Source organism: Coccinella septempunctata, chromosome 7 (genome assembly GCF_907165205.1).
Source record: "Coccinella septempunctata chromosome 7, icCocSept1.1, whole genome shotgun sequence".
NCBI lineage: Eukaryota > Metazoa > Arthropoda > Insecta > Coleoptera > Coccinellidae > Coccinella > Coccinella septempunctata.
In genome coordinates, this window is record NC_058195.1 from 8,332,042 (window position 1) to 8,350,822 (window position 18,781).

At 37.0% G+C, this 18,781-nt stretch overlaps 2 protein-coding genes across 2 annotated transcripts in view; both read right to left on the bottom strand.

Moving 5' to 3' along the window:
• Window positions 1-6,732: 6,732 nt before the first annotated feature.
• LOC123316750 lies at window positions 6,733-8,291 on the bottom strand. The gene is made up of 4 exons (XM_044902966.1): window positions 8,180-8,291; window positions 7,693-7,839; window positions 7,434-7,598; window positions 6,733-6,894 (listed from the first exon to the last, which is right to left on the bottom strand). Exons 1-4 carry the CDS (start codon window positions 8,252-8,254, stop codon window positions 6,733-6,735), a joined length of 549 nt encoding a protein of 182 aa, XP_044758901.1. The 5' UTR covers window positions 8,255-8,291.
• A 1,299-nt stretch (window positions 8,292-9,590) lies between these two features.
• Window positions 9,591-18,781, bottom strand: part of LOC123316628 (extracellular serine/threonine protein CG31145) — a 138,218-nt gene continuing 129,027 nt past the window's right edge. The window contains exon 10 of the mRNA XM_044902805.1: window positions 9,591-10,168. Within this exon, the coding sequence (XP_044758740.1) occupies window positions 9,985-10,168 (184 nt within the window). The 3' untranslated portion in view covers window positions 9,591-9,984. The remainder of the gene's footprint in view (window positions 10,169-18,781) is intronic.

The window sequence follows — 18,781 nt, forward strand, 5'->3', positions numbered from 1 at the left end:
AAAAACTTCGGAAATTCACTTAATGCTCACCCCATTAAAATAGCAAAAAGCTCATGATCGTAACTCATCCAGTTATCCCCTACAATGTTAGTAAGTTTAAATTACGTCTGCAATTTATGTTATTAAGTAGCAAAAAGCCAGGGGAATCTGGTGGCGTACAGATAAAGAAGTTAAATGTCTGCAAGTGCAAAGGGCAAACTCCAAAATTGCCGAGATATGGGGAATTACTCTTGTCGACTTCGGAATTCTGAATATCTAGCCCATTTCTACATTAACTTAAGCTTTTGCGGATTAATTAGGGCTTCCGGGATGATTTAAGTATTGAAATCAAGATGACCGCATCTCTGATATCCCAACTTGCTAGGGGATCGTGCTCGGAACGCGTAAAAGCTGCAGAAATGGAGTCTGTCTTGAATTCCTGATCATTTTGGGTAGGCGTTGACCAAACGGTTAAAATTGTACATTATTTTCTAATTAATGTTCGAAATCATTTCATTCCTGAATAATGGAAGCAACAGTGCTAGTTTTTAACTTGGAATAAATTCAGTAAATCTGAGTCAGATTTTTTTTGTAAATATGGGGGAATATCATATAGCTTGACCCAAATTTGAGACCATCAAATAATTCGTGATTGAAGGAACCTAATTCAACTCAATGAAATAATTCAGGCAGTGCGAAATTGGAATTTCAAGAGGTAGATTTTCATCATTTTCTGTCGTCAGTCGATTGAAGATCAGGGAGGATATTTAATGGTTTGCCGTTTTGTGAGAAACGATTTTCGAAATTGAGTTTTTGTGCTAGGATGAAAGCCTTATCAACGCTGATTACGAAACCGGAAATCCCAATTGGATCAGACGAATATAACAGGAGATATCGCAGATTGAAATTTGCAATTTTTTGAAAAATGCCATTTCCAAGGTGAAAATCTAAACAAAGTGAGATAGGCTTTCAAAAATGCTTGCAATAGATTCAGCGTATTCGAAAACCTATATTTCCATACCAAACTTTCAGATATCTGACACTGTTTAGAAAAAAATCGAAATTATTGTTTTTCCATTTTTCATTTTCCAGTTCACTTTGAACTGCTCTCTGGAGTGCAATTCTCTATTGAATCATCAACTGTTTGGTTTAGTGGATTCAACAAAGTAAGAATTATACACTCCATATCCTAAGACAGTAGTAGGACACCCTGATTTTCAGGCAGAGGAGCAAATACATCATTTTAGGGGGGTCTAACCCCTTGCTCATTTTTGACCCAAAAAAAACGAAATTTTCGAAATCGAGTTATGGTGCTAGGGTGAAAGCCTTATCAACGCTGATTACGAAACCGGAAATCCCAATTGGATCAGACGAATATAACAGGAGATATCGCAGATTGAAATTTGCAATTTTTAAAAAATGCCATTTCCGAGGTGAAAATCTAAACAAACGGAGATGGGCTTTCGGAAATGCGCGCAATAGATTCAGCCTATTCGAAAACCTTTATTTCCATACCAAACTTTCAGATATCTGACACTGTTTAGAAAGAAATCGAAATTATTGTTTTTCCACTTTTCATTTTCCAGTTCACTTTGAACTGCTCTCTGGAGTGCAATTCTCTATTGAATCATCAACTGTTTGGTTTAGTGCATTCAACAAAGTAAGAATTATACACTCCATATCTTAAAACAGTAGTAGGACACCCTGATTTTCAGGCAGAGGAGCAAATATGTCATTTTTGGGGGGTCTAACCACTTGCTCATTTTTGATAAAAAAAAACTAGATTTTCGAAATTGAGTTTTTGTGCTTGGATGAAAGCATTATCAACGCTGATTACGAAACCGGGAATCCCAATTGGATCAGACGAATATAACAGGAGATATCGCAGATTGAAATTTGCAATTTTTTGAAAAATGCCATTTCCAAGGTGAAAATCTAAACAAACTGAGATAGGCTTTCGAAAATGCTTGCAATAGATTCAGCGTATTCGAAAACCTATATTTCCATACCAAACTTTCAGATATCTGACACTGTTCAGAAAAAAAATCGAAATTATTGTTTTTCCATTTTTCATTTTCCAGTTCACTTTGAACTGTTCTCTGGAGTGCAATTCTCTATTGAATTATCAACTGTTTGGTTAAGTACATTCAACAAAGTAAGAATTATACACTCCATATCCTAAAACAGTAGTAGGACACCCTTATTTTCAGGCAGAGGAGCAAATATGTCATTTTTGGGGGGTCTAACCCCTTGCTCATTTTTGACCCAAAAAAATGAAATTTTCGAAATCGAGTTATGGTGCTAGGGTGAAAGCCTTATCAACGCTGATTACGAAACCGGAAATCCCAATTGGATCAGACGAATATAACAGGAGATATCGCAGATTGAAATTTGCAATTTTTTGAAAAATGCCATTTCCAAGGTGAAAATCTGAACAAACGGAGATGGGCTTTCGGAAATGCGCGCAATAGATTCAGCGTATTCGAAAACCTATATTTCCATACCAAACTTTCAGATATCTGACACTGTTTAGAAAAAAATCGAAATTATTGTTTTTCCATTTTTCATTTTCCAGTTCACTTTGAACTGCTCTCTGGAGTGCAATTCTCTATTGAATCATCAACTGTTAGGTTTAGTGCATTCAACAAAGTAAGAATTATACACTCCATATCCTAAAACAGTAGTAGGACACCCTGATTTTCAGGCAGAGGAGCAAATACATCATTTTAGGGGGGTCTAACCCCTTGCTCATTTTTGACCCAAAAAAAACGAAATTTTCGAAATCGAGTTATGGTGCTAGGGTGAAAGCCTTATCAACGCTGATTAGGAAACCGGAAATCCCAATTGGATCAGACGAATATTACAGGAGATATAGCAGATTGAATTTTGCAATTTTTTGAAAAATGCCATTTCCAAGGTGAAAATCTGAAAAAACGGAGATGGGCTTTCGGAAACACGCGCAATAGATTCAGCGTATTCGAAAAACTATATTTCCATACCAAAGATTCAGATATCTGATACTGTTGAGAAAAAAATCGATATTATTGTTTTTCCATTTTTCATTTTCCAGTTCACTTTGAACTGCTCTCTGGAGTGCAATTCTCTATTGAATCATCAACTGTTTGGTTTAGTGGATTCAACAAAGTAAGAATTATACACTCCATATCCTAAAACAGTAGAAGGACACCCTGATTTTCAGGCAGAGGAGCAAATATGTCATTTTTGGGGGGTCTAACCCCTTGCTCATTTTTGATAAGAAAAAACGAGATTTTCGAAATTGAGTTTTTGTGCTACGATGGAAGCCTTATCACCGCTGATTACGAAACCGGAAATCCCAATTGGATCAGACGAATATTACAGGAGATATCGCAGATTGAAATTTGCAATTTTTTGAAAAATGCCATTTCCAGGGTGAAAATCCAAACAAACTGAGATAGGCTTTCAAAAATGCTTGCAATAGATTCAGCCTATTCGAAAACCTATATTTTCATACCAAACTTTCAGATATCTGATACTGTTTAGAAAAAAATCGAAATTATTGTTTTTCCATTTTTAATTTTCCAGTTCACTTTGAAGTGTTCTCTGGAGTGCAATTCTCTATTGAATTATCAACTGTTTGGTTTAGTACATTCAACAAAGTAAGAATTATACACTCCATATCCTAAAACAGTAGTAGGACACCCTTATTTTCAGGCAGAGGAGCAAATATGTCATTTTTGGGGGGTCTAACCCCTTGCTCATTTTTGACCCAAAAAAACGAGATTTTCGAAATTGAGTTTTTGAGCTAGGATGAAAGCCTTATCAAGGCTGATTACGAAACCGGAGATCTCAATTGGATCAGACGAATATAACAGGAGATATCGCAGATTGAAATTTGCAATTTTTTGAAAAATGCCATTTCCAAGGTGAAAATCTGAACAAACGGAGATGGGCTTTCGGAAACGCGCGCAATAGATTCAGCGTATTCGAAAACCTATATTTCCATACCAAAGATTCAGATATCTGATACTGTTGAGAAAAAAATCGATATTATTGTTTTTCCATTTTTCATTTTCCAGTTCACTTTGAACTGCTCTCTGGAGTGCAATTCTCTATTGAATCATCAACTGTTTGGTTTAGTGGATTCAACAAAGTAAGAATTATACACTCCATATCCTAAAACAGTAGTAGGACACCCTGATTTTCAGGCGGAGGAGCAAATATGTCATTTTTGGGGGGTCTAACCCCTTGCTCATTTTTGACCCAAAAGAACAAGATTTTCGAAATTGAGTTTTAGTGCTAGGATGAAAGCCTTATCAAGGCTGATTACGAAACCGGAAATCCCAATTGGATCAGACGAATATAACAGGAGATATCGCAGATTGAAATTTGCAATTTTTTGAAAAATGCCATTTCCAAGGTGAAAATCTGAACAAACGGAGATGGGCTTTCGGAAACGCGCGCAATAGATTCAGCGTATTCGAAAACCTATATTTCCATACCAAAGATTCAGATATCTGATACTGTTGAGAAAAAAATCGATATTATTGTTTTTCCATTTTTCATTTTCCAGTTCACTTTGAACTGCTCTCTGGAGTGCAATTCTCTATTGAATCATCAACTGTTTGGTTTAGTGGATTCAACAAAGTAAGAATTATACACTCCATATCCTAAAACAGTAGTAGGACACCCTGATTTTCAGGCGGAGGAGCAAATATGTCATTTTTGGGGGTCTAACCCCTTGCTCATTTTTGACCCAAAAGAACGAGATTTTCGAAATTGAGTTTTAGTGCTAGGATGAAAGCCTTATCAAGGCTGATTACGAAACCGGAAATCCCAATTGGATCAGACGAATATAACAGGAGATATCGCAGATTGAAATTTGCAATTTTTTGAAAAATGCCATTTCCAAGGTGAAAATCTGAACAAACGGAGATGGGCTTTCGGAAACGCGCGCAATAGATTCAGCGTATTCGAAAACCTATATTTCCATACCAAACTCTCAGATATCTGACACTGTTCAGAAAAAAATCGAAATTATTGTTTTTCCATTTTTCATTTTCCAGTTCACTTTGAACTGCTCTCTGGAGTGCAATTCTCTATTGAATCATCAACTGTTTGGTTTAGTGGATTCAACAAAGTAAGAATTATACACTCCATATCCTAAAACAGTAGTAGGACAACCTGATTTTCAGGCAGAGGAGGAAATATGTCATTTTTGGGGGGTCTAACCCCTTGCTCATTTTTGATAAGAAAAAACGAGATTTTCGAAATTGAGTTTTTGTGCTAGGATGAAAGCCTTATCACCGCTGATTACGAAACCGGAAATCCCAATTGGATCAGACGAATATTACAGGAGATATCGCAGATTGAAATTTGCAATTTTTTGAAAAATGCCATTTCCAGGGTGAAAATCCAAACAAACTGAGATAGGCTTTCAAAAATGCTTGCAATAAATTCAGCGTATTCGAAAACGTATATTTTCATACCAAACTTTCAGATATCTGATACTGTTTAGAAAAAAATCGAAATTATTGTTTTTCCATTTTTCATTTTCCAGTTCACTTTGAACTGCTCTCTGTAGTGCAATTCTCTATTGAATCATCAACTGTTTGGTTTAGTGCATTCAACAAAGTAAGAATTATACACTCCATATCCTAAAACAGTAGTAGGACACCCTGATTTTCAGGCAGAGAAAACGATATTTTCGAAGAAGTCAACGACCCACCCTGTATTCCATCCAAAATGGAGAATCTCAATTTGAAGGAATGTTTTAACGAAACTTCATCGGTAAATGGCATTGAAATCCAGGAATATAGAACCTACGCGTTTCGAAAGCCGGATTACGTCGAATCAGTTTCAACGTCAGAATCACCGAACTAAAATTACGATTTTCAAACGAAAACAACCCTCCACCTGTCCTTCATCCCCAGGAATATGGAACGGGTGAGAAGCGACGATTATCTGTTCGAGACGTCTAGAACTTGGTATTAATAGTTTGATCCTAATCAATTGCCATCATCAGCAAGTAAAGGTAAGGGCTACAATATGATCATCACTGCCAAGTTCTGAGTTAACGAAATTTTTTTCTCTGGAAATCTAGCAGCATCCTGAAAAATTTTTGCAAAACTGGTAGAAGTCGATTTTTGAAATGTGCAATTAGAGTTAAACTGTGATGAAGAAAGATCTCGCCTAACAATAAGGCAATGAACACAATAATAAGAATAAATATGTCGATATGAATATCAACAATTGTAACGATCTGAATTGAACTAGCCAATTTGCCATTCTCAGGACTAATTAGAACACGTTCCATCGAAGAAGAGCAAATGCTGACCATGGTATCGGTCCCATTTGACCTCGCCAGAGAAACACAGTTGTAACAACGTTTGTAATTGATGGAATTAACCTCTTTGAATACTGGCAGACGCTCCTGAGTATTATTCGGTAGTACTCCAGTGCCACCCAGTATGAAACGAGATCTGGTTCAATCTCCCCCAGACTAAGACAATGGCATTATGTCAATTCCAAACGTTTTTCCATCGTAGAAGGAACTGTGTTGCTCTAGCGAGGTCAAATGACACCGAAACCATGGTCAGCATCAGCTCTTTTTCGGTGGGACATTCTCCATTTAGTTGTCTTGACTAGTTCAATTCAAATCGTAACACTTGTTTATACATATATGAATATCATATTGTTGATATGTGAGCTTCACAGTTGAAAAAAAGGGAGTTTGCAAATTAATAACACCATTTAATCTCGAAATACATGAGATTAGTAGGCATCTACCACTTTGAAACGGAATTTCATGTTCATTATGGGTTCATTCTTGCTGGTTATTGCTACTTCAACTTTGATACTCCAAGATGGTAGAAAATTGAAGAGTTCATTTGCTACCAGACGATTTGGATCGATGTCTTTAGCCATGTAGTACCCCTGAAAAATAAAGTATAGAAATACTATATCCATAATTTCCCATACGACCAAAGTAAAGAATTATTTTGTTCATGTTACTGAAATTCTGGTGTCACCATTCCAAAGGTGAAAACAATACGATACATTTCAATCAAACTGAGATACAAAAAGAATGTTACAAAACAAAATTTTAACTCGTCATTTGAAAATGAAATTTCGTATACTTCCAGATATGCAAACAACAAAAGAAAACTTCTATTCTCGGTTATCCACGAAGGGGAAACACTACCTCAAGTTTACTCTGAAAGTTTTAGAAAAATTATTACTGGATGTTGTGGCATGGAATGGCAACTATAACAATTATTCTTATTTGAAGTTACAGATCCAGATAATTTACGTGGAGCTTATATGTACACAGTTCTTATGAATCTTTGTTACATCGCAGTGGACTTTAATTTCGAAGTTATACGATACCCACTCATAGTCATTTATAAATGTCCCTTTATTTTATTGGTTTGGAAGGTTAAGGTTTTTATTTTATCGCTTGCTTGGATACTCACTTTGGAGATGGGACATTTCTTGGGGATATTGAACCTTTCATCCATATAGGAGGACCACATAATTCTATATTCCCCCGAGTCTAGAAACTGACATATTTTTTTCTTCATCGACAACGCAGTTTTCTTATATGTGTTGTCAGAAAGTTTGTAAATATCCACGGCGACCTGAAAATTTTTCATTTGATTTTTCTTATAATTCTGAAGTTATTGGTAAGTGACGTCGAGCACTACCAGTGAGTGAATTGTTAGACGAACTTACAACAGAATCAAGTGGAAGATCTGTGGTGAAATTCACTCTCGCGTTTACCAAGAATGTGGTAGCATTGTATTTATTCGAATAACAAGTGGCTGTTCCATACTTTGGATCCATGAATGGAATTTCTGCTGTCTCGAACATAACGCCTTTCTGAAAATATCATTCATAATGCTCCTTCCTGGGTTTGCAGTTCGAAAAAAAAAGATTAAAATTTTTGCAACAAGTACATAAAAAATTTAATCAAGTATAGGAAAAAAGTATTTCTTTTGACTTCAAGAATGTACAGTTGAAATATTTGTACGAGTCAAAGACTCATTATGTATAATGAATTAGTTATTGCTGTTTTTGAATGGGTATTAAAAAAATTACGTTATCCTCTGATTCAATTCAAAATATTAATTGTCTTGAGAAAAAATGGTAAGAAGTATGCATTGATTTTATTCAACAACCCTTTTTAATGTCGTTTCAATAGAATAAAAATTAATTATACCTTCGCCATGCAAACACCAACCGATAAAAAAATAAGAGTCAACTTCATGTTCGCACGATTCATTGGAAATTTCATTCATTTCCAAAATGAAAAAAACAAACCGTAATATAAATATAACGAGACATAATCCGATATAATCATAATCATTTATACTCGAACGATGATTATCTTAATAACAACGATCAGTGTTATCTCACGATCTAGGCGATATATGTGTAATTTTATGCCATCGCATTTGAGAAAAATTCTCAGATCTCCATGAAAAACTCATGATCCGTATGAAAATCTATTTGGTCCTGACGCTGCTGCTCTGGTGATTTTATGAAGGCTAAATTTCTATTTGGGCCGTTCGTATCGAGACATCGGAGTGTATATTGAAGTTGTTACGTTTAATAGCACTTTCAGCGATGCCAATCTTTGGTGATGTCAAGTATTTGTTGACGGCGCTATTTTTAGAACAGTCACCTGAAGATTCGAGAGTTCTCGATATGGATACGTAAGGGAGTTATTTGGAATAGGTTTAGACAGGGATTTGCGATTAGGGAAGAAAGGTGCGATTGAAATTGATGCTTCTTATGCAAAATAAAATATTATTGCATCTTACATTCTTACATATGAACCTAAAAACCTCAACTATAAACCTACCTATCTCAAATAACTTCTATCTTATCGATGTTAAATGAATTCTTCCATTTCTTCCCTTTGACTCTCGCTTAAATGAGTCTAAAGGCACAATGACAAAGAGTTTAAATTATAAATTATCCAAATGAACTCCAGGATGCAACCAGCCAATGGGGCAGGGACCTAACTGATGATAAAGAACACCTGAATTTTAATCGAATTCAATGGTAATCGCCTTGGAGGCATCAATTTGATAGAATTCAACCCCAGACAACTTTTTAATTCGAGGAGAAGTTGATGAAAAAGTGTATTGATTAGGGATTAAAAGATCACCGAAGTCTGAGAAGAATTAATGAATATTCGGAAATGGTTTCGATGAATTAGGAGAGGAATTTTCACTGGAGATTGTATTGGCAATTTAGACTTTTTCATTTAATTTCGTCAAATTTCCACAATATGTTGAAAAATTTAGTTCAAGTAGTATCCAAAGTCATACAAGTATGGATATTTCATCAATAATTCCATCTTCATTTGAGGGACCTCAGAATTTTCATTAATTTTCCATGATATACTTATAGAAATTACAGTATTACGAGCCCAGGAAGTATATTTAGCACATGCTCTGTTGAAAATATCAATGATCCATTGATACTTCCAGAATTCGTATTATTATAGACCTATCCTTGATACCAAATCGTCTTGTCACAGTTTTTTCGAAATAATGAATCCAAAATTGATGACTTTTAATGAATTTCATAGCAGAATTATGGGGACAAATGAAAGAGAGACATAAAAACGATTGTGTTTATTGTTTTCACAAAAAATAAACAATATAATTCATTTCATAAGAGGAATCCTATGATAAAAACGGTAACTTTTTACATACAGATCTTTCAGAACATATTGTGACATAAGGTAACATTTTTGATTCATATAGGTTTCATTTTGAGATGTTATATCGAATTTTTTGAGTCCTACTTTCTCGTATTCCACATTTTCATGATGTAGTTGAACATAATTATATGAGGTGAAGTCGAAATAATGTTTCACATACAATAGATATTTGTTTATTCCTATGCTTTGGTTATTCTCACTTCAATATACAGCTAAAATTAGTTTTCAGTTCTCGACATTTGTCCATTTTTCACTATTCGGTCTTGAATCACTTAAAACACTTTGCTTCGCTACGTGTTGTCGATACTCTTCAAATCTTTCCCTTTTTGTATGCAGTCCCTGATTCCTTTGAGTATAATTTCGACTCTACGATCCAGGGCTACCATATGAGGTTCCCACAGGATTGGCGCTAAGGGATCCTTTGCCATACTCTGACGCATGGCTTCACTCAGCTTTATGGGCCCATTGTGGAATCTGAAACAACATGAAAATAATTGTAGACTAACAGTTCAGAAGAATACCATACTAGCAGCGCAAGGTCAGAATAATTTATTCAATTAACAAATAACATCTTAAATATTATGAATATCTAGTATGAAGCCTTAAGAAATAACAAATGGCTATACCCTAAGACGTGAGTGGAGTTGGAACTTGAGAATAAAAAAAGCAGCATTAGTTGATCGTATAGATTCTAAAAAGGGTTGCATTGCACTCAGACCACCAGAGTTCCAATGAACTCTAGTATTTGGCATGGCTTCGAAGAGGTTGCTTCTTAGCTAGGTATAAGATTTTCGTCTTATGATTTTTGCTTTTGCTTGTAATGGCTGATTCCTAATTCCTTCATTACCCTTACCATCTCTGGATATTCTTAGAATGGTAACACACTCTACTTTATCTATCATAAGATGAAGAAGTGTGAGATCTGTAATGAACTACAGTAACCTTGTTGGTTACGTTCTCATAGTTTCGGTGATGCAATCAAAGGTTGGCCTTTGTTTTAACTTCCAAAATTTATGCCCCATAAGTGATTATTGGTGTCACATTCATGAAGTATACCCATGGAATTATTCTTGGCGTATATGGACATAAACTGAGGATTTCTGAAGCCCTGGGAAGTGAACCCTTTATTCTACAGACCCACACACTTACTGTTTATGTCTTGAAATGAACCTCAAAGGGGCGCTGAGGTCCCTGGAATCACACTGCCAGGGATCTCTGCTGATATGAGATTGCCGTAGACCATGAAGCAACTGGCCAGAGGCAATAAAATGACTCTACTATGGTTACCAAGGCATTTTGGTGTTGGAGGAAATGAAAAAGCCGATGAACTTGCAAAAAGAGCATCAAGGATAACACCTGCTGGATCTTAGCCTGTCTGCACCACTGCCATGAAGGAGGCTAATAGGGCCAGTGAACTCCATCAATCTTACTATGGCACTGGACTGGATGCACTTAAGAACCACAAGATGTGCAACACATACATTGATAACCCTCCCAGATACTGGTCAGGTGAGGACTAGATACAGTGAGGCAATACAGCTGCGGTCAAAATGTTTACCAACTGCTGGCCTGCCGTGGAACCAAGGACCAGAAGCTGTGTGCCGGGCAGGATGCAGGCAACGTGAGTCACTCTCACACATCCTGCAAAAGTGCAGTGTCATGCACTGGGAAAGAATAACCAGGCACAACTACGTCGCTTATCGCCTTGAGGATATAGCGATAAAGAACGGCTGGCAGGTGACGAGAGAGCCCAGGATTAGGGACAGAGAAGGGAAACTTTTAAAGCCCGACCTTCTGCTAATTAAAGATCAGCACGTCATTGTATGCGACGTCTCAGTGAGCTGTGAGTGCCCAGAGCCTATAAGCATGGCTTATGCAGTTAAGAAAGTCATATACTCCACTCCCACCTTTCTAGAGAAGGTTGAGGAACTTCACCCGGATAAAATCATAGAGGTGCTTCCACTGATTGTGGGAGCTAGAGGAAGATGGTGCCCTGAAAACCGCAATATCATCAAGATGGTTGGCGCTACAGATGCGACATTGGTGACATTATCCATACCGCACTGAGGGGTGGCTGCATCATATATAAGCAGTTCAACCGCGTGGTTTGACGCTGTGCCCGTAGGGTTCGCGAAGTTCGCGTTTAGTTCGTCCTACTGCAAGACCTCAGTGGTAATGCTTTAACCAGTCTCGCGTGTGCGCGAATTGGTTCTGTATTCGGGCTACTGATGCGGGCTGTAAATGCGGTTCGAGAGAGTTTGTTCGTGCGTTTTTGTTCGTGAGCTTCGTTCTATACTTGGACGTATTGATTTCTCTCTGTTTTTTGTCAAATATGTCATGTACTGAACTTTTATTTTCTGTTTTATCTATGGACCTGACATTGTCTACGTCATCTCTGAGGTCATGTGACCGAATAGCAGAGGAATATCTTTCTACCCTGTTTTTTGTATTTTCCTTTGCTGTGAACCGCCTTTGTATACTGCCCGTAGTCTGAATATTAAATAAAGCCTTATAACAGCGGTTCAACAATGGGAGTTGTACAACAGAATAACCCTCTGGAGAAACACGCCTGGACTTACTGAGTCAAAGAATTTCGCGGGATGATTTCACCAACCTACACCAGAAAACTGCTAAAGCTATCACGAGCTGAGCTTCGGGTGATGGTGGGACTACTGACAGGGCACTGTCACTGTACAAATATCATTTGTACCGTATGGGAGAGTCAGCAGATGATATTTGTAGGCTGAAGCAGAAACAGCTGAACACATGGTATGCAAGTATCCAGAGCTGGCTGGCCTAATAACCTTTTTTATGGTCCTGGATACTCACGAGGTAACCGCCAAGGTCCCTAAGGATGTTGTCACCACACCATTGACGACATCCTTGGGTTCCTATGAAAGAGTAGGGTAAAGAACAAAAGATCTATATGGTCGCAGTTCATGGAAGGCTTTGTTATCTGAATTACAATGCACTGCAACACTTTATCGGTGCTCATCTACGCATTTTGAGGGTTGAAAACTGCACATTGGAGTTAACCAAATAATGATTTCATTCAATTCCCAACTAGAGAAATGATCCTGGACTATCTGAATTTCATTTCTGACCTAGAAAATAGTTTGAACGTCTCGATATATGAATCAATCGATTCTGGATAAGGCAAGACGAAAAGTTCTCACTTTCCTCAGCAGATTTCGAGAACAAATATTTCGAAGAGAGTCCACAAATAAGTGTCACTTAGCGCCGGCTCGCATTCAAATCCTGGAATAGTCACATTTTTCTTCCATTAGCGGTTAAATTATACATGGGGTTTCTTTCTGGCCTGGGGAGAACGATTTGGATAATTTATATTCAATTAAAAGGGATCTCGGGCCCTCCCGATAATGGATGCCCTGAATGAAACGTTTTATCACGTTCTTGAGGAGGAATTGGAACGGATTGACGTTTGATTCTTCTACACCGCGCCTGAAAGTGGGACCAAATAAATTTCGTCCCTCTCCCAGAATTTTTTATTATTTCCTCCGTCTTAATGGAAGTTTTTGTTGTTGGAACTCGAGCTCAGGGATGCCGAAGGGAAAAGGCGGGAATTCCATGTTGTATTGATGATCCTGTGTTAGCTTCTGTTAGTGTCAGTCGAATAATTTTGGACATTACGGAATTAAGGAAGCTGCTCGCTTTGTAGTCTTTCTGTTGTTGTGAAGAAGGCGAGAATCATCCCTTGAATGATGCAAAAACTTATGCAGATTCTTCATAAATAAAACACAACTCGTATGATACAGGGTGTTTAAGTAAAGCACAATTAATATTCAAAGATTATAGAGTAGAAAGATAGGAAACGAAACGACTAAAGTGATGTGAGCGCCATCTGTGTTTCAAATGTGTTTTTAAGGCTCTAAGACCCTTTTGCACCAGACGCACTTAGTGTTAAGTGTCCCTTAAAATGAACCCTTAACTTAAATTACGTTGCACCAACTGTTAAGTGACATTTATATGGCTAAAGCTAGCCTTAAATTTAAGCGCTCCTGTAATGACCACTTAGGTATTTAAGGGCGGGATTATAACCTTAAATAATTTGTTGAACTCATAAACTGGCTGCAGGAATGCTGTGGTTGTTCTTATAACGTCAAGTACCTTTTATTTGACAATCCATTTCATTATCAATAATAATGCTAATTCAGCAACAAAAAGTTCGTCACTCTTTGATAATAATATAATAGTTTACTTGACACTGACTGACAGGACAATAGTTAGGTTAATGAAATGACAACGATCATCGGCAACCGGCCAACCAATGAAAAGGCTTTATTGGACTAGAATGAAGTTGCACCAAAATAAAAAACTGAAATATCACTAGATATGAAAACTTAAAGGCCCCTTACTTAAGATTCTGTTAAGCCGCAGTCGTGCAACTGACAATAAAATTAAGCGTCCATTGACTTTAAACTACGCTTAGTTAAGTACTCATTTTGAGGGGATTGGTGCAAACGGGCCTAAAACTGGTTAAAATTTCAATTCGAGGGACATATGAAATTTTGCGAGAAGTCAGAGTCATATGGCCATTTTGATCGAACAGGTTTTGAATGTTATGATTCTCGCATCCATAGAACACCTCCTATCGCCTTTTGTTTTTCAAGCCCGTTCTAGTTGCTGATTATTGATATTTTTATCTAATTTTTTGGCGAAAAACTCAGAATATCGTTCAAAAATTATTGTATGATGAAGAACTGTGGATCAAATAAAACGAATTATATTTTCCTTAGGGAAAATGAGAATTTAGTATTAAAACTGGTAACATGTGAATCGGTCATTCATTGATTCTTATTTTCAGTGCTACGAAGTGGATACAATTTTCAGGGCGTAAAGGCCTGCGAACACTACTGACTACACCATGTGCAATGAACATTTTACTGAAAGTCGATTGAGAACTGTTCATCCACGTAAAACGTTGTATGCAGGAAGCATCCCTTACATGAAGGGCTCATTTAGGGGAAATAATGACTTTTATACGTCCATTCAAAGATTTTCAATTGCCTTCAATATATTCAGAAATGCAAAAGTTTTATGGATTTCGATTTGGGAATCGGGTGACTGTCAAATTGTTGTTCGGAAAGTCAAAGTTTTATGAAACCTGCTGTGAGTGTTTTGCTCATTCGTCAATCAATTTGTATATTGTGTCATAACCATACCATGAAAATATCATGAAAAAGCATGAAGAAATTATACTGACGGGGTTGAATACAGGTCTTGTATACCTCTGTAAGGTTTTTTTCAATTGTGGTTCTGAAAATTTTTTAAATAATATGTAAGTAACGGAAATGTGTATCATATGACGGTAAATTGAATATTGGTTCATATCAATTTCTGATATAAATTATACAAATTTAACTCACTTTATTCATTCAAAACGTTTTCACAGAATAAACACCTTTGTCGTACCTATAGCAGATAACCATGTACTCTTGTATCCTAGTCACAGCTCTATTCGTTGTCCATAATTTCAAATTTTTGTAAATTTTTTATAGATTGCAAATAAAAATTTATCAACATCCAACAGCGTATTTCATTGATACCAATCGACTCCAAACAATGTTCAGATGAAAACTAACATCTTGGTCACAAAACAAAACCAACCTCTTGTTTTGTAACTCAGGATGTTTGTTCTGGTCTCAACAAGGTCAATATTGAAATTCAATACAAGGAATAGAATTCGAATTTCGCGCACCTCAATTATAAAACAGAAAACTGTACTGTTTTTCTGTATTGATAATACGTTTTTAGCGCCATCTCATTGTCAAATGTGTTTTCACTGGCCAAAATGTAGTCGGTTTTTAGTACTAGCGATATGTGGGCGTTTCCTATCTCTCTACTTTATAATCTTTGTTATTATTATTATTAATCTCGTTTATTATTCATCTAATTTAAGCTTGAAGGCTTTATACATTTTACTATTAGGGGGTACTGTGGAATTAAATCATCGGTTTATTCTTCGAAATGTTCGTTGTTCACAAGACTTCACTCTTGAAGGTTTCAAGGACTTAAAGAGCGTCTCATAATAACTTCGCTTCCTGTTCACGATGAAAGCGACGTTTTATACGCAAAAATGTCAGAGGTACCATCTGGCTGGTTTGGCATGAATGCGTGAGGCACGAGACGACATCCAGTCTTCCATTTCATACTTTTACAACGTATCCCCGTCTGGAAATGAACAGTTTTTCTGATTTGTTCTTTCGCTAGCGGCTTACCGCGAAATCTATTCTTCGATTCAGTCACGAAAGCCCAACTTTCTGTCTCCTTGAGGCTGAAGCTCATATCCGACAGGCGTGGATGTTTTATATGGCCGACCGACGGTGGAATTACCTCTCGTAATGATTGCTAATTTGCTACTCTTCTTACTCGGCTTTTGTCGAGGTTTTTCTCGTTCGTATTCTCTATTCAGGAACAGCAAATTGAGCTTCTTCCATCAGCATTATGAGAAATGCTGGCTTGAGATCGCACGAATTACTTTTTAATACGAAGTTATTTTCGTGCTGGAGCCTATTTTCCGATTCGAAAGTCAACAATTGCTGGATATTACACAATGGTAGGTACTATTTTTATCCAGTGAATTCAGCTTGATCAGTTCTCGTATAATATGAGTATTTTTAGGTGCCTTTTCAGAGGGCTGTACAGGTACTTGATGATGGCTCGATACTCGAATTTTTCGATTTCCACAATTTCGGTAGACATCTTCTTTCTTTTAATTTATTTCATGACCTCAAACTTCACACTGACACTTCTAATGAGTTATTGTTCGTTGCTATGGTAACGCAATATTTTTTTATGCATGGAACTAGTCTAGGCTAATTAGATATCAATACATCCTCTTATATGCCTTTTTGACTTTCACGAATTGTTGAAATGAAAAAAGTGCGTTTTAAAGTGAACTTTGACCAGCGCATTCGGCAGTTTGCAAACAACAACTTAAACCAAAAAGGTCATTGCTTTAACATGAAACGACCAACTCCTTGCACCGAATTATGAGCTCCTAAATTCGTGAGAAAATGACCGAAATCTGTCTCGTGTTCATAAAAGTAAAACCCACCCCATATTGTTCTATCAGATTCATACGCACCCTAAATACCGGCACCTCATCCTTCCAGTCCTGTCAGTTTTCGAAATTGAAAGAGATCACCCTAACGAATAAAGCCGTGAGCTAACTTTTTTCGCTCGAGAAATCGGCCCTTAGGGTAGCTTTCCCATATGACACGGATGTTCGATTGAAGCGTAAGCGTTTGGTTGCCAGCAGGTGAACGGCTTCTGTTATGGTAATCCGCTTGGTTGCTTGTATTGTGTGGCGAAAAATACACTCTTAGGCGTTATTTTGGTTCGTTTCGTCAGGAAAAGTCTGAAGTGAGCTCATTTATTCCCTGTTTTGACGTGAATATACGTTTTTGAATTGCTTTCATAGCGGAAGGCATTTCAGAAAATCGATCGGCTATCATCAGTTGCTGCTTCATATTTACCATTTACGAGGATGTATTGATATCTAGTTAGACTAGACCAGTTCTATGCATAAAAAAAATATTGCGCTACCATAGCAACGAACAATACCTCATTAAAAGTGTCAGTGTGAAGTTTGGGGTCAAAAAAGGAAACCAGAGTTACGCAATAAATTAAAAGAAAGAAGATGTCCACCAAAATTGTGAAAATCGAAAAATTGGAGTATCAAGCCATCATCAAGTACATGTATTTAAAAGGGTTAAGAGGTGAGCAGATTTACGAAGATATGATATGCTTGATAACCTTGCTGATCAATATCCTTCGTATGCGACCGTGAAAAATTGGACTGCAAGTTTCAAAAGAGGTAAATTTTCCATTGAAGATGATGAGAGATCGGGAAGGCCAGTTTCTGTGTCAGTCCCCGAAAATATCCATGCAGTTCATGACATGATTTTATCAGACCGTCGAATTGGGCTAAAACGGATATCTGAAGTACTGAATATTTCATACGAATGCGTTCATCATATAGTTCACGTCAATTTGGACATGAGGAAAATTGCTGCAAAATGGATCCCCAAATGTTTGAATGTTAACCAAAAACGTTCAAGCGTAGAAGCATCGCGTTCGATCTGTGCTTGATTTGAAAACGATGAAGACTTTTTGAACCGAATTGTTACTATGGATGAGACTTGGGTACATTTCTACGATCCAGAAACAAAGCAACAAGCGATGGAATGGCGACACTCTGGTTCTGCAAGACCTAAGAAGTTTCGTGTCCAAAAATCTGCTGGAAAAGTTCTTGCTTCAGTTTTTCGGGATTGCCATGGAGAAATCATGATTGATTTTTGGATAAGGGTAGAACAGTAACCGGAGATTACTATTCGACATTACTGATCATTCTACGGTAAAAAAATAAAGAGAAAAGAAGCGGAAAGCTATTCAAAGGTGTTTTGCTTTAGTAGGACAATGCCCCTGCACAGAAATGTCATGTTACCATGCAAAAAATTCGTGATTCAGGGTTTGAATTTCTAGAACACCACCCTTATTCACCAGGTTTGGCTACATTCGGCTATCATTTCTTTCCTCAACTGAAAATATTTAAAAGGTCGTGAATTTTCTTCCAACGAGGGGGTAATAAGAGCTGTGGAGGTCTGGTTTGCAGAGCAAGCAGAAACATTTTTTTGAAAGGTCTAGAGACGTTGAAGGTTCGCTGTGATAAATGTATCAAAAAAAGAGGAGAATATGTTGAGTAATAAAATATTTTGACATTGAAAGTTTGTTTGGTTCAATAATAGGCTAAGAATTTTTCAATATATCCTCGTATAAGTCAAAATTCACCCTAAACCACCATTGACAACTGGTGACGTAGGATACTATAAAAACGAATCGTTAAAACATCCTCAAAACGGTCAATCCAGAATTAAAACATTTAGAAGTGACCAGAAAAAACTTCAAACCCCATCCACAGCGAGTTTCATCGCTCCTTTCATGGGAATAAATTGAGAGGAAGTTCGTGGAAAAAAATTCGAACTGTTCGATCTCCCCGACCCAATATTCGACGAAGGCTAAGCCGGGGTTAATCTGGCAATTTTTTCGTACCTAATCAGTCAT